This window comes from Petaurus breviceps, unplaced genomic scaffold (genome assembly GCF_028583685.1).
Source record: "Petaurus breviceps papuanus isolate PSGF00001 unplaced genomic scaffold, PetGlider_PUasm1.0 90625, whole genome shotgun sequence".
In the NCBI taxonomy this organism is placed as follows: Eukaryota; Metazoa; Chordata; class Mammalia; order Diprotodontia; family Petauridae; genus Petaurus; species Petaurus breviceps.
The window spans coordinates 5,209,128-5,225,291 of record NW_027187289.1 but is presented as its reverse complement, the minus strand read 5'-3'; the positions used below and the strand labels follow the sequence as shown (position 1 = coordinate 5,225,291).

Sequence of the window (16,164 nt, the reverse complement as noted above, 5' to 3'; positions counted from 1 at the left end):
CAGGCTATATGTGGTTCTATAACGCTCACAATTAAAAAAAAAGAAATAGTTATGTGGGGAAACATAATACTGGTAGATTGGATATTAGATGTTGAGCAATATTTATACAAAGAATGTTTGGAAAAGGAGTGCTTTTTCCAGGGCAGAATTTCATTGATTTGGTTACTTAGACTTTTGATGGCAAAGACATATACCTACTGCAAAATTCATTCCATTCACTGTTTCATTTTCATATTCATATTAGCTTATCAATACCCTTGTATCCGGTGTCTCAGTATGGTTGGTGCTTGAGATTTCAGGATAAACAGTCAGTGACATTTTGGCATTTTAATGTTTTGTTGACCTTTAGAATTATAATTTAATAATATTAATGTTGGTTATGGTTAGGTGGTTTGGCATATTTATTTCTCTGCAAAATATCATTTTGCTTCTTTTCTAGTGAAATAATTAGGAATTATCTAGATTTAAAAAAAATTTAAAGTTACAGTCTTAGTGGAGAACTTCTTAACCTTTTGTGTCAGGAAATACACATTTATTAAATGCCTCCTATGTGCTAGGCACTGTACTAAGCACTGGGAATATGAAAACAAGAAAGAAAGGTGTTCTCTGCCCTCAAGGAGCTTACAGTCTGATGGGGGTAGACAGCACACAAAAGGAAGCTGAAAAGTGTGATATTCTGAACTGAGACTCCTCTTAAAATAGAAGTTTTGGAGGTCCTATGTCCACCCTTCAGTCAGAGAGACAGTGTAATACCAAGTCTGATGGCATCTTTCAGGGTGATGAGTTTTTCACAATAATGAGCTCCCTGGATCATGTTATCATGGACCTCTTTGGCAGTCTGGTGAAGCCTATAGACTCTTTCTTAAAATAATGTTCTTGGGGTGACTAGGTGGTACAGTGAGTAAGAGTGCCGGCCCTGGATTCAGGAAGTCCTGGAATCAGTTCTGGCCTCAGATACTTAACACCCACACACACACAAAAAAAAACCTGGCCGTGTAACTTTGGGCAAGTTACTTAATCCTGATTGCTTAAAAAAAATAATGTTCTTACATGTCAGTCTATGAAAATTTATTAAGCTTCTACTATATGTCAGGAACTATGCTAAGTGCTAGGAATACAAAGAATTAGAAGGGCAAGAAATAGTCTACCTGTTAGATCTATGGGGAGGGGAAGAATTCATGACCAAAGAAGAGATAGGGAGGATTACAAAATGTAAAGTAGATAATTTTGGTTATATTCAATCAAAAAGTTTTTGTACAAACAAAACCAAAGCATCCAAGATTAGAAGGAAAACTGTGAGACAATCTTTATAGTAAGTGTCTCTGATAAAGACTTCATTTCTCAAATATATAGAGAACTGAGTCAAATTTACAAGGATACAAGCTATTCTCTAATTGATGAATGGTCAAAGGATATGAACATATAGTTTTCAAAGTAATCAAAGCTATCTATAGTCACATGAAGGATTCTAAATCACTTTTCATTAGAGAAAAACAGATTCAAACAACTCTGAAATACTACCTTACACCTAATATTGTTTGATATGACCAAAAATGAAAATGATAAATTTTGGAGAGGATGTGGAAAAATTGGGACACTAATACACTGTTGGTGAAGTTGTAAACTGATCCAACCATTACGGAGAGCAATTTGAAACTATGCCCAAGGGACAACCAAACTGTGCAAACCCTTTGATCCAACAATATCACTACTAGATCTGTATCCCAAAGAGATCATAAAAAGGGGGAAACGACCTGCAGGTGCAAAACTATTTAAAGTGGCCCTTTTGTGGTGATTAAATATTGGAAATTGAGGAAATGAGCATCAGTTGAAGAATGACTGAACAAGCTGTGGTATATGAATGTAATGGAATGCTATTGCACAATAAGAGATGATGAAGAGGCAGATTTCAGAAAAATCTTGGAAGATTTGTGTGAACTTATGCAAAGTGAAATGAGCAAAACCCAGGAAATATTGTTCACAGTGTCAGAAACATTGGGTGGTGATCAGCTACGAAAGACTCATCTCTTCTCTAGTACAAAGGACTCCCAAGAGAAAATGCTATCTTTAAACAAATAAAGAACTGATGGACTCTGAATGCAGATTAAAGCATATTTTTATACTTACCTTATTCTTTCTTGTGTTTTTCCCTATTGATCAGTTTCTTCTTTCTCAACTGTGACTAATATGGAAATATTTTTATAGATTGCACATGTATCAACTGTATCAAACTGCCTATCATTTTCAGAAGAAGGGAGAAAGAGAGGTAGGGAGGGAGAAAAGTTTGGGACTCAAAATCTTGCGAAAATGAATGGTAAAAGTTTTCTTGATAGGTAACTGAGGGAAAAGAACAAAATTCTATTTTAAACTCCCGTCTCTCAAGATGGCGGACAAAAAGTCACCCAAGGAAAAGAAGGTCAAAAAGGAAAAAAAAGAGAACAAAAGGAAGATGTAGCTGAAAAGGTCAAAAAGCCTCGAAAGCATTGCAGTCAGAACCCAGTCCTGGCCCGAGGGATTGGTAGATACTCCAGGTCTGCAATGTATTCCCGGAGAGCCATGTACAAGCGGAAATACACTGCCCCAAAAACGCGGATTGAAAGGAAGAAGAAAGAAAAAGTGCCTGCTACTATCTCAAAGCCTGTTGGTGGCGATAAGAATGGAGGAACTCGAGTGGTAAAGATTCGCAAAATGCCTAGGTATTACCCTACTGAGGATGTGCCTAGAAAGCTGCTCAGTCATGGCAAAAAGCCCTTTAGCCAGCATGTGAGGAGACTCCGAGCTAGCATCAAGCCAGGTACCGTTCTGATCATGCTCACTGGCCGCCACAGGGGCAAGCGAGTGGTTTTCCTGAAGCAGCTGGCTAGTGGCTTGCTACTGGTGACTGGACCTCTGACCATCAACCGTGTTCCTCTGAGAAGGACCCATCAGAAATTTGTTATTGCTACTCCTACCCGGGTTAACCTTTCAGGAGTGAAAATTCCAAATCATCTTACTGATGCTTACTTCAAGAAGAAGAGGCTCCGTAAACCTAGACACCAAGAAGGAGAGATTTTTGACACAGAAAAAGAGAAATACGAGATTACAGAGCAGTGCAAGGCTGATCAGAAAACAGTAGACTCTCAGATCCTACCCCAAATCAAGAAAATTCCTCAGCTCCGTGGCTACCTGCGTTCTGTCTTCTCTCTCTCCAATGGAGTTTATCCGCACAAACTGGTGTTTTAAATGCCTTGCTTGCAGAGAACACTTATTAAAATATTTGCAATAGCTATTTCTTGTCCCTTTTTGTGTGTTCTAAAGGTCATTCTCCAGCATGGCTAGGTGGCGAAGTGAATAGAGCACCGACCCTGGAGTCAGGACCTGAGTTCAAATCCAGCCTCAGACACTTGATATTTTCTTAAAATAGTCAACTTGGTCCCAATTGCCCTGCCTTTCCCCACCCTCCGAAAAAGCAAATAAAGGTGAAGAAAAGGTCAAAAAAAATTCTATTTTAAAGTAAAAAAGGAGCCTATTTGTTCAAAACTAATTATAGCAGCTCTTTTTGTGGTGGCAAAGATTTGGAAATTGAGGGTATGACCATCAATTAGGGAACTGTTGAACAAGTTGTGGTATATGACTGTGATGGAAAAACTTATGTGAATTGGTGCAAAGTGAAATGAGCAGAACAACCACTGTACACAGTAAAAGCAATGTTGTATCAATGATTAGTTATGAATGATTTAGTTATGATTCATTAGTTATGAATGATTCCCAGCAAAACAGTGATCTCAGGCAATTCTGAAAGACTTATAAAGAAAAAATGCTATCCAGAAGAGCTAATAGAGTGAAGATGCAAATTGTAGCCACTGTTTTGTGGGGATTTGGGGTTGGGGGGGTAGGGGATTTTTTGAGTTTTGTACAGTCAGTGGCCTCTTTGCTGATACTTTGACAGCACACTCTACTTCTCAACTTGTGACTTTTCAATGATTATCCTTCATGCCTGGCAAGCTCATATTTTTCACCTTCATCTACTGGTTTCCTTCAAAAATCATCTTAAAAGAAGCAGGCATTGTACACTGTAACAACAATATTGTATGATGATCAACTGTTCTTGGCAATACAATAATCCAAGATGATAAAGGACTCATGATGAAAAATATTATCCACTTCCAAAAAAATGAACTGATGGAATCTGAATACAGATTGAAGTGTACTTTTGTTTTATTTTTTTTGGTCTGTTTTCTTTCATAATTGACTAATACAGAAATATGTTTTGTATGATTGCACATGTGTAATCTATACCAAATTGTTTGCCTTTTCAAGGAGGGGAGAAATCCAGGAGGGAGGGAGAGAATTTGGAACTCATAATTTGAAAAGATACAAATGTTTAAAAATTGTTTTACATGTAATTGGGGAAAATATGATATCTTAAAAATAAATGCAAAAGACTGACATTTTCCTATCATATTTTCCGCTCATAGTTTTCAAAAGACTCACGAATTCTAATAAGATGCCTTGACTAAAAAAATTGTGCTTTGGAAAGCTTGAGCTAAGAATTTTCTAAAAGACATCTTAGATAATAAAATGTTTTTGCCTGGATTTGGGATATATAAACAAGATGAAGATATGAGTAGAAAAACATGGTTGGAATTTGCCAAAGCACAACTAATTTATTTCATAATCTTTGTCATGATTCCTAGGTTTTTAGATTTTTTTCAACTTTGTAAAGTAAATTGTTAGGAAAAATAGAATTTGAGTTAATTTTAAAAGTCTTATAGGTTTGAAATTATCACCTAATTTGGTTTTATTATGGAGTTAACTAGAATAAAGTTTAGGAATGATCTAACTAAAAGAGAGAAAGCATTTAAATGCTAAATAGAGGGCTCATATTTCTAGGATCACATTTCACTTTCAATACAACTGAGCACGGCCCTTAAAATCGGCAATTAGCTTAATGTTTTTTTATGTAAATACAAAGTAATCGGGTTTTTTTAAGCCAACGAAATGCTGCTTTATGAAAATTTAACAGATGTTCATAGGATGCTTTTTATTGGTATCTGGGAGGAAAATCAAAATTATTTGGATCATCTTGTAATTATGATATTAATATAAATAGACAAGAAAAGTTATAGTTTCAAAGTTTGAGCTATAAACCATATTTAGACTGCTCATTTAAAACAGTCTGGACACAACTATTTTTTTATTGTCAGTGACACATTTGTGCCAGAGAATACATAGATTCAATAAAACATAGATGTTTTCATATTATGAATTGACAGACACATTTAAAGCTCAATATATCTTAAAATAAAAAGTTGTAGTTTGTTTGGGAATTTGACTTGTGTGCAGTCTGTTCACTACTAGAAGTGAGAAAGTGCTTAACATTTTTGCAGGGGAACAGAATGATTGTTTAAGATTTAAATGTGGTTTTTAAAAATTTCATTTAGTTTAATAAGCTGTGTATCATTGTTTCTAGGAATCATATCAGGTGTGTCCATCAAGTTGATGATATCAGTGATATGTATTTTCTTCTAAAAACTGTAGTTGTAGATACTCCTTTGCACAGAAATTACATAAAATAACTACTACAGATCTTGCCACTTAATTGCATATTGCCTTGTACTGTTCTAAAATTGTTTCATATGAGTTTTGCCTCACTAATTATATTGCAAGTTCTTTGAGGGTAAGAGTGATGTTACATATATTTCTTATTTCTTTTTTTTCATTTTTCAAATGCTTTAACTGATGATTTACATCATTCATTTCCACCAAATTTTGAGTTACAAATTTTCTCCCCGTTTTTCCCCCACCCACCACCTCAAAGTACAAGTCCCATAGGATATACCCTCCTCCAATCTGCTCTCTCCCTTGTCTTCTCCCATACCCCCTTCAAATTTTCCAGTAGGGCATGGTGGATCTCTATGCCCCAATGCCCGTATATCTTATTTCCCAATTACATGTAAAATAGTATTAATATATACATATTTTTAAACATTTGATTTTAAAACTCTGAATTACAGATTCATTCCCTCCCTCCCTTGTCACCCACCCTTACTGGGAAGATAAGCAGTTCAGTATAGGTTGTACATGTCTAGCTAATGCAAAATATTAACATAGTAGATATATTGTAAAAGACTGATTATATTTCCCTGCCTCCTATCCCACTTCCCACGTGTTCTATTCTCTACTTTGATACTGTACCTTTTCAAAAATGGGTGCTTCCAACTTCCCTCCTCCCCAGCCTGCCCTCCATTCCATCATTCCCCCTATCATCCCTTTCCCCCCTACTCTCCTGTAGGGTGAGAAACCCTATTTAGTGTGTATTTCCTTCCCTCCCCAAGCCAAATTCAATGAAAATACAGTTGACCCATTCTCTTTTGCCTTCCTATTCTTCCCCTCCATTGTAACCATTTTCCCTTGCCTGTTCTATATGATATAGTTTACCCCATTCTGTCTCTCCCCATCTCCTCTCATTATAGTCTTCTCTCACCTCTTAATTTCACCTTTTAAGTATCAGCCCTTCCTATTAAATTGGTCCTGTGTCCTCTGTCTATGTATACCTGTAAACATATATATAGACATTCACATATCTATTCATATGCCCACATAACCTCTGATATAGACATATATATATATACATACATATATATATATATATATTCCCTTCAACTATTATCATACTGAGAAAAGTTTCATCAGTTGCAATTATTGTTTTTCCATGTAGAAATATTAATAGTTCAACTTTGATAAGTTCCTTATGATTTATTTTCCCTGTTTACCTTCTCATGCTTCTCTTGCTTCTTGTATCTGAATGTCAAATTTTCTATTCAACTCTGGTTTTTTCATCAAGAATGCTTGAAAGTCCTCTATTCCACTGAATGACCATATTTTCCCCTGAAACATGATACTCAGTTTTGCTGGGTATTTTTAATCCCAGCTCCTATGACCTCTGGAATATCACATTCTAAGCCCTTTGATCCCTCAATGTAGAAGCTGCCAGATCCTGGGTTATCCTGATTGTGTTTCTACAATATTCAAATTATTTCTTCCTGGCTGCTTGTAATATTCTCTCTTTGATCTGGGAATTTTGGAACCTGGCTATAATATTCCTAGGAGTTTTCTTTTTGGGATCTTTTCCAGGAGGTGATTGGTGGATTCTTTCAACCTCTATTTTGCCCTCTGGTTCTGAAACATCTAGGCAGTTTTCCTTAAGAATTTCTTGGAGGATGATTTCTAGGTTCTTTCTTTGATCATGGCTTTCAGGAAGTCCAATAATTTTAAAATTATTTCTCCTGGATCTATTTTTCCAGGTCAATGGTTTTTCCAATGAGATATTTCACATTGCCTTCTATTGTTTCATTTGTTGTGATCTGTTTAACATCAGCTTGATTCCTCATAAAGTCATTAGCTTGCATTTGCTCCAATCTAATTCTGAAGGAATGATTCTCCTCAGTGAAATTTTGAGATTCTTTTTCCATCTGGCAAATTCAACTTTTTAAGGCATTCTTCTCCTCATTTCCTTTTTGAACCTCTTTGAGACTAACTTTGAGTTAGTCTAATTTTTTAAGGTGTGATTTTCCTCAGTTAGGCTGTTGACTCTCATTTCGTAATTTTCTTTCATTGTTCCCATTTCTCTTCCAAATTTTTCCTCCACTTCTCTTATCTGGTTCTTAAGATCCTCTATGGCCTGTAACCAGCTCGTATTTTCCTTTGAAGCTTTTGGTGCAAGAGTTCTGACTTCACTGTCTTCCTTCTGCTCCATGCTTTTATCCTTTTTGTCCCCAAAATAGGAGTCTAATGTTAGATTCTTCTATTTGCTTTGTTTCCTTTGCCTGCTCATGTTGCCACTCAATTACTTGACTTTTGGACTTTTTTGCTGCAGTAGGACTCTGCTACCAGACAGGGGAGCTCCGTACCACACACTGCGGTTTTCTCAGCTGCCGCAGGTATTATTTGGGTGCCCTTGATGAAGCCTCCACACACTCTGGCAAGCTGGACACACACCCCAGGACCTCCATTCTAGACCGCACTCCAAATGCAAGCAGGTTAAAGCAAGAGCAATTACCCCTCAGACTGGTCAGTTGGTCCCTCTACACTCTGCAGGCCAGGAGCTGAAGATGCCAAGTGGGGGCAAGTGCACAACCATGCTTCTTGGCTTCTCGCCCTGGGGGAAAAAGCCAACACCCTCCCAACGACTGGGTCCCAAAGTCCACACTGCACTGACTTCTCACTTTGTCCTTAGCATCTATGTGTTGATAATTCTGGAAACCTCCACAGCTGCTGGTCATCTGAAGTCCCTCCAGCCAGCAGCTGGTCAGGCCTGCCCTGGGGCTAAAGGCTCCAGCTTCTGCAGGCCTGGACTCAATTCCCAGAGCGCTGCCCTGGCCACTTGCTGCAAACCTGCTGGGCTGTCCTCAGCAGGAGGTTAGTTTCTCTGTGGCATTTTGTGGGTTCTGTAGCTCTAAAGATTGTTCAGAATCCCCACCCCTTTTTTTAAACAATTGGGGTTAAGTAACTTGCTCAAGGTTACATGGCCAGGTGTTTCTGGGTGGGTGCTAAGTGTCTGAGCCTGGGATTGGATCTCCAGGTCTTTCCAACACTGGAGCCAGTGCTCTTACTCGCTGTGCTACCTGGCCGCCCCCTCAGAATCCCCTTTTACATGAATTGGGGAAGGTGGAAGCTGGAGCCATGTGGAGGTCCTGTTTCTACCCTGCCATCTTGACTCTGCCCCCTTATTTCTTATTTCTTAATGTTCCTAGCAGTGCTTGGCACAGCATTGATCAGTATGTTCTTAACTGAATTTTCTTCTTAAATTCTGGCAAAGTAAAGATTCCTTTTTAGAGGTAATAGGTAGTTGTTCTTGTTTTTTTTATCTTAGTTAAAATTTAATGGTCTTGATTTATTTCATTTAGTGCAAATATTTTATGTAGGTAAAAATGTTTATTTTGTAAAAAAAAAAGTGTCAGTAAATGAAATCCTTTCCAATTTTGTCTATTAAAAATATGGAATTTGGGGTGGCCAGGTAGCACAGTGAGTAAGAGCACTGGCCCCAGAGTCAGGAAGACCTAGGTTCAAATCTGGGCTCAGACACTTAGCATTCACCCAGAAACACCTGGCTGCGTAAATTTGAGCAAGTTATTTAACCCCAATTGCTTAGGGGTGGCCAGGTGACTCAGTGAGTAAGAGCACTGGCCCCAGAGTTGGGATGATCTGCGATCGAATCCGGGTTCAGATACTTACCACCATACCGAGAAATAACTGGCCATGTAACTTTGAGCAAGTTACTTAACCCCAAATGCTTAAAAATATATGAAATTTATTTTAATAATACATATAATAACTGAAATAATTTTAATAATATATATACTAGCGGCAGCCAGGTAGCACAGCGAGTAAGAGCACCGGCTCCAGTGTTGGGATGACCTGGGGATCGAGTCCGGGCTCAGACACTTAGCACCCACCCAGAAACACCTGGTTGTGTAACCTTGAGCAAGTCACTTAACCCCAATTGCTTAGGGGCGGCCAGGTGGCTCAGCAAGTAAAGAGCACCAGCTCCAGTGTCGGGATGAGCTGGGGATCAAATCCAGGCTCAGATACCTAGCACCACACCCAGAAATAACTGATTGTGTAACCTTGAGCAAGTTACTTAACCCCGATTGCTTTAAAAATTAATAATTATATATATATATATATATATATATATATATATATATACTAACTGAACTTACTTTAATAATACATATGCTGACTAAACTCATTTTAGTAATACATACATCAACTCAACTTATTTTAATAATACATATGCTGACTGACCTTTCAGCATTATTTCTATCCTATAGGTTCTTTAATGGAGAACTGTTATTTTTTAAAAGAACTAGAAAGAGTGAAATCCTCTTTTGAATATTGAAATTAACATGCTTTTCAATAGGGTAATGAATGTTTTTCTTCTGTTCTTTTGAAGGTTCTTCGAGTAGTTCGACTTATTAAGATTTCTCCTGCTTTGGAAGACTTTGTATACAAAATATTTGGCCCTGGGAAGAAACTTGGGAGTTTGGTTGTGTTCACTGCCAGCCTCTTAATTGTGATGTCAGCAATTAGTTTACAAATGTTCTGCTTCGTAGAAGAATTGGACAGATTCACAACTTTTCCAAGGGTAGGTTAAAAAAAGGAATGGATACAATATCTTTCTTTGGTTTTAATACACTATAAGCCTACTAATAAATACAAAAATAGATCTTTAGTTTTAGCAGTGCTCATTACTAATAGAATACTTTTAATGTCTTAGGATAATATGAAGTTGATGAAAAATGCTTGCTGTTCAGTGCTGTAGGATGTGGTTTTAAACCTCTTCTGTCCATTGTAAAATTTGCAGTGGTCCTGAATATTTATAGGAAGAATAAATCAGTATGAAACACTGAAACTGAATGAAGTTTGAAGCTAATATAGTTAGAGTGGCATGCTCCTAGGAATGAATTCCCTTTAAGATAGAGCAGACTGGTTGTGCAAGTACTGTTTTCAGTGACCATTTTCATCATTTATATAGTCTTTATGCTCCGAGGCCTCAGGCGCTGGTGGTTGACCCACTGTACTCGGATGGCCCTGTCTAAGTTATGCCTGTTATACTGGGGGTTCCGGGACTGGCAGTTTGCCTTCTGCACTGGGGCTGCCTCACTGCTGAGCCAGGACTAAGGATCCTGGGTTACTGATATGTGCTAGGGCTAAGAGACTCCCACTGGATTGCCCAGATACCTTCTACTCTGGGCTGTGCTCCCCTTTTACCCAAGTGTGACAGAGCTTTCCTGGAATCCTTCTAAGTTATCATAAACTGAAAAATTGTTTAACTCCATCTTTTTGTAGCTTCTGTCACTCCAGAATCTGCTTCGGGCCTTGATTTAAACCTTCCTGGCTTTTCTCCACTATCTTGGCTTCTCCTCCTCCTCCTCCTCTTGTCTTTATTTAATCAGGATAAAAGATCTTTTTTAGAAAAACTTAAAATTCTGACTAGACAATTTGAACACAATTATTTGGGGATAATTCCATTTAAGAAAATGTTTGGCTTTAATCACATTGTAAAAAAGTTAAAATTGTCATTGTGATTGTTAGTTCTTCAACATAAAATTATCTTAGGTGCATGAATTTATTTTACTGTGAGAAATACTTTTAGCAAAGATGGTTAGCCTCTGAACTGTAGTACCTGACTACACATAGAAAATTTCCCTTTCTGAGTATCTTTATGCTTTCCCTGGGTGGAGTTATTCCTATTCCTTCTCACTTGTGGATATTAATTTGTGGCTGTTACAATTCTCTTTCTAGTACACTATTGTTTTTATTTAATTTTCACAAATTAATCTTGGGACATAATTTAATTTTCTGGACTAAATGTGAGACTAGGTTTCCTTTGTAACCAGTTCTCCATAATAACAAAAATTTAAGCTATTGCCTCCCAAATTCTGAAGTGAACTGTGTAATCAGCAGAGAGAACTGATGCCTATAGATGCAAGTTTTCATGACTTCTTATAGTTAGAATACTTTAAGTACCCTTTTTCTCCTAAATTCTCTTCTCCTAGAGAGGTTTTGGGATAAAAAATATTCAGCTAGGTAATACAACGGAAAGAGAAATAGGCCTGGAGTCTGTAAGACCTGAATTCAAAATCTACCCCAGGTACTTACTAGCTGTGTGACACTGGTTGAGTCACTATGCCTGTTTCAACCTACTTTCTTTATCTTCTATATACCTAGTGATAATAATGGCACCTTCCCCCCCAAGGTTTTTGTGAGGATAACCTGAGATGATAGCACTTTGCAAACCTTAAAGTGCTGTGTAAATTATTTGTCATCATCATCACTGCTACTACTATTACTACTACTACTGCAACTACTACTGCTACTACTACTATTACTACGACTACGACTGTGACTACGACTACTACGACAATGACTGCTACTAAAACTGTATCACCACCAGTGGTTTTTATATTCAATTGGTATAATCAAAGAAAACCATACTCCACTGTCCCATTCTGAATTAGGACAGGACTGGAGCCCTGAAGTATTTGGAAAATCTAAATAACTAGAGGTTAAGCTGAAAACCCAGAACCCTACCTAGAAAGCAGTATAGCCAAGAGAAGAGTTTTCATTCTTCCAGATCCTAAAAAAGGTATAGAAAGTAGCTGATATTCTGGAATGCACTCTGTCCTTGGTTAAGGCATATGATACATAACTGTTGATTTGAGCCCTTGATTAGCAACACAAACCCAGGAATGATTTCTACAATGCATGGTGATAAACTTCCATTATTTCTTCCATTTCCCTTTTCAAATTAATTTATAGACTTTTCTAGTATTCCATAATATTTGGTCTTCTTCCATCTTTTGATTTCAGTAAAGATATAAAAATAAACTAATTAATTCAAATTTGTAGATAAAAATTAAAAGGGAATTAGTACAAATAGAGTAAATAAAATTTTATAGCTTTTTTTGTCTGGCTTTCATACAAACATTTTAAATGTTTTCATTTCCCTTGTAGAGAATCAGTTTATAAATTTTGTATGTTTTATCATCTGTTCAACTGAATAGCATCTAAAATCATCAAGGGAAAATTTGTGAATTTTTTTTAAATCCAGGAATTGTCTGTTTGAATTAGGCACTGGCTACTTGAGGACATGTATTTTAAAGGACCTTAATGGTCTTTAAGTCCTGATACCCCATATTAGAAGGAGAAAACTGAAGCCCTAAAATTTAAGAAACCCCCAATAAAAGATCAATCTTGACTTTGCAAATGGCAGAGCTGTTTTGAACCCCATTCCTCTAACTGAATCCAGGATCCTGTCTAGTGGTTCATGCTACCTATCATTAAAGGTTCATGTGAATTTGTTACAGATCACAGTATGGTAGATATATAACTGAGAGGAGACCCAGAAACGATTTAGTTCAATGTTCTTACTGAGGATTGTTGCCTATCTTAGTGTCTCCCTATAGTTTTCAGTTGTGACTAAAATATAACCCAACTTATTTTTCAATTGTGTAGTTTATGGAGTGTCTCCTTCACTCCATACATTTTGTACTTATGACTCCAGAATGTATAATAAGGCAGCATTCATTTATTCAGGGTCTACTATGTGTTAGTCACTGTGCTAATTTCTGAACATGCAAAGAAAGGGGGGAGAAATTAGTCCTGCACCCAAGGAACTCATATCTAATGGGCAAAGACAAAATGCAAGTAACTATGTATAAACAAGATAAAGAAAATATAATTTTTTAATTTAACTTATTTTATTCTGAACTTAAGATGGAAAACAAGCATTTCCACAGCATGATAGATTATGGGGGAAAAGATGGTTGCACATGGAATTGCAAATCTATTATATACAACTTGTTATTCATTTTAAATATATAATAATTATCTTGTAAACCTCTTTTTCCCCTTTTTTCTTTCCTCTCCCCACCCTAGAGAAGCCTACCATTAGACAGAAATATGTATATGCATATGTGTATACACATATATATGTATACATACATATGTAAAATCATTCTGTACATACTACTGTTTATAGTTCTTTCTCTAGATGCAGATAATATCTTGCTTTGTACTTCATTTGGGTATTTATACTAAAAATGATATAGCTACTCAAAGTTGTTCTTAATACAATATTGATGTAACTATATACAGTGTTTTCTTGATTCTGCTCATTTTGTTCTTCATTATTTCATGTATCTATCCATGTTTGTTTAAGAAGAGATAGGATAAAAAGAGAATAGTGAATAGCAGTAGTGAAGAAAATAGGATAGAGGGAAATAGACAAATAGTAATTATAACTTTGATTGTTAATGGGATAAACTCACCCATAAAATGGAAATGAATAGCAAAATGGATTAAAAATCAGAACGTGACAACATGTTTAAAAGATACATATTTAAAAATAAGAGGTACACATAGAGTTAAAATAGGGGGTTGGAGTAGAGTTTATTATGCTTCAACTGGTGCAAAAAAAAAACCAGGGGTAGCAATCATAATCTCAGACAAAGTTAAAGGTAAAATAGAATTAATTTTAAAATTTAATCAAAGTAACTACATTTTGATAAAAGGTGCCATGGACAATGAAGCAATATTAATACTAAATCTATGTGCAACAAATGTGACAGCATCTAATTTTTTAAAGAAAAGTTGAATAAATTACAGGTGGAAATAGATAGTAGTACTATAATAGTCAAGAACTTTAATATTCCCCTGTGAGATGTAGATAAATCTAACAATAAATAAATAAGAAAGAAGTCAAAGAATTGAATAGAATTTTAGATAAGCTAGATGTAATAGATATCTGGAGAGAATTGAATGAAAATAGAAAGGAATGGACCTTTTTCTCAGTGGCTCAGGGTAACTTAACAAAAATCAGCCATATATTAGAACCTAAACAGTTTCTAGTGAAAAGCAGAAATATTAAAAGCATGCCTTTTACCCATCCCTTGTGTCTAAGTAGACTCCTTCTAACTACTCTAATACTTATATTTTTCTGAGGAGTTATATTATTATCTTTCGAATAGAAATACAAGTTGTTTAATATTGTTAAATCCCTTATGACTTCTCCCTTAACTTCTTATGGTTCTGCTAAGTCTTGTGTTTCAATGTCATATTTTTCAATTCAATTCTGGTCTTTTCATCACAAATTTTTGGAAGTCCACTTAGCTATCCATTTTTTTCCATGTTGGATTATATTCAGTTTTGTCAAATAGATTATCCTTGGTTAGAATTCTAGCTCCTTTGCCTTCCAGAAAATCATATTCTAAGCCCTCCTCTTGTTATATTATTTGTATTTATATATATATATATATATGTATATATATATATATATTTGTTATATTATTAGTGTGATCCAAACTGTGTCTTGGTGGTATTTGAATACTTTCCTTCTGGCTGCTTGCACTATTTTCTTCTTGACATGGGACACCTCAATTTTGGTTCTGATCTTCCTGAGAGTTTTTATTTGGGGCTTTCTTTCAGGATGTGCCTGATAGATTCTATCAATTTATACTTTATCCTCCAACTCTAAAACATTTGGATAGTTTTCTTTTATAGGTTCTTGAAAAGTTATATCTTGGCTCTTTTTTAAAAATCATGGTTTTCAGGTAACCCAATAATTATTCAGTCACTTCTATTATTGAAATATTTCACATTTGCTTTTTTTTAGCCTTTTGACTTTTTTATTGTTTTTTTTATTATCTCCTGAAGTAGTTTTGTGTCTTTCTGAGAAGAACCTGAAGTGTCTTAGAGATTTGTACATTTAGTTCATTGTCATTTATAGAGAGGATTTTCCCATTTCAAGGAAATTCCTCTTCTCCTTAATTTGAACTCTGCACAGGACTTCTTCCATGACCATGGTGTATACCTTTTGTGAACATGTATCACTTCTGTACGGCTTGCTTGAGTTTGATACCAGAGATTCTTAACAAAGTTCTTTCTGTGGTTGGATCTATCAAGGAATTTGATAACTTATCTGTGCAACTAATTTCATCAAAGGAAAATCACATAGTTTTTCTACAAGTTCTATACCTTTTTTTAAAAAATTACCAGTAAACAGCAGGATTTTCTTTGTAACCTCTACACATTTCAGCCACTCGTGTAATTACAAGGATGTGGTCAGCTATAAAAAATAAATTTTCAAAAGCCCTCTTATTCCCTTATCATACTTCATTAATTATGTTCTCAGACAAAACAAAACCCAATCTATCACTTTAACAACAGTAATTATAACTGGGGTTATTTATTTAAGCCAATCAGGTGTTTTCTGGTACTTTATAATTTTGAATTAACTGGTTATTTTAGCATCAAGCAAACATAGTTATATAGCAGAGAGAAATCATGTGAATCCAATATCATAGAGTTGGGGAAAGGAATTTTTTTTCCTTGGGAACTATTCCATGAGTGAATCAGGGGGAATCATTAATTACTTAGCTGCTATTAGAACAGAATTGAAGAAAAAAATGGTTCTAATTGTCTTTTGGTTTTGACAGTATTCCTCTTCTATAATATGATCCCACCCAAAGACATATGACTAATTCTATATAAGGTGAGGGCATGCTGTGCAGTAGCATCAAACAAATCATGTTGTGGTTTATTTTTGTTTAAATTGGTGTATGGTAACGAAAAAATAAAGAAAAGAAAAACTTCAAAGTTGAGACTTTTTTCCACTAA

The 16,164-nt window shown here is 35.8% G+C and overlaps 1 protein-coding gene and 1 pseudogene across 1 annotated transcript in view; both read left to right on the top strand.

Annotated features, from left to right (window-relative positions):
* NALCN (sodium leak channel, non-selective) overlaps positions 1–16,164 on the top strand; it is a 558,956-nt gene that overhangs the window by 311,446 nt on the left and 231,346 nt on the right. The window contains exon 13 of the mRNA XM_069064204.1: positions 9,938–10,129. Within this exon, the coding sequence (XP_068920305.1) occupies positions 9,938–10,129 (192 nt within the window). The remainder of the gene's footprint in view (positions 1–9,937; positions 10,130–16,164) is intronic.
* LOC138143030 (large ribosomal subunit protein eL6-like) lies at positions 2,377–3,268 on the top strand (annotated as a pseudogene).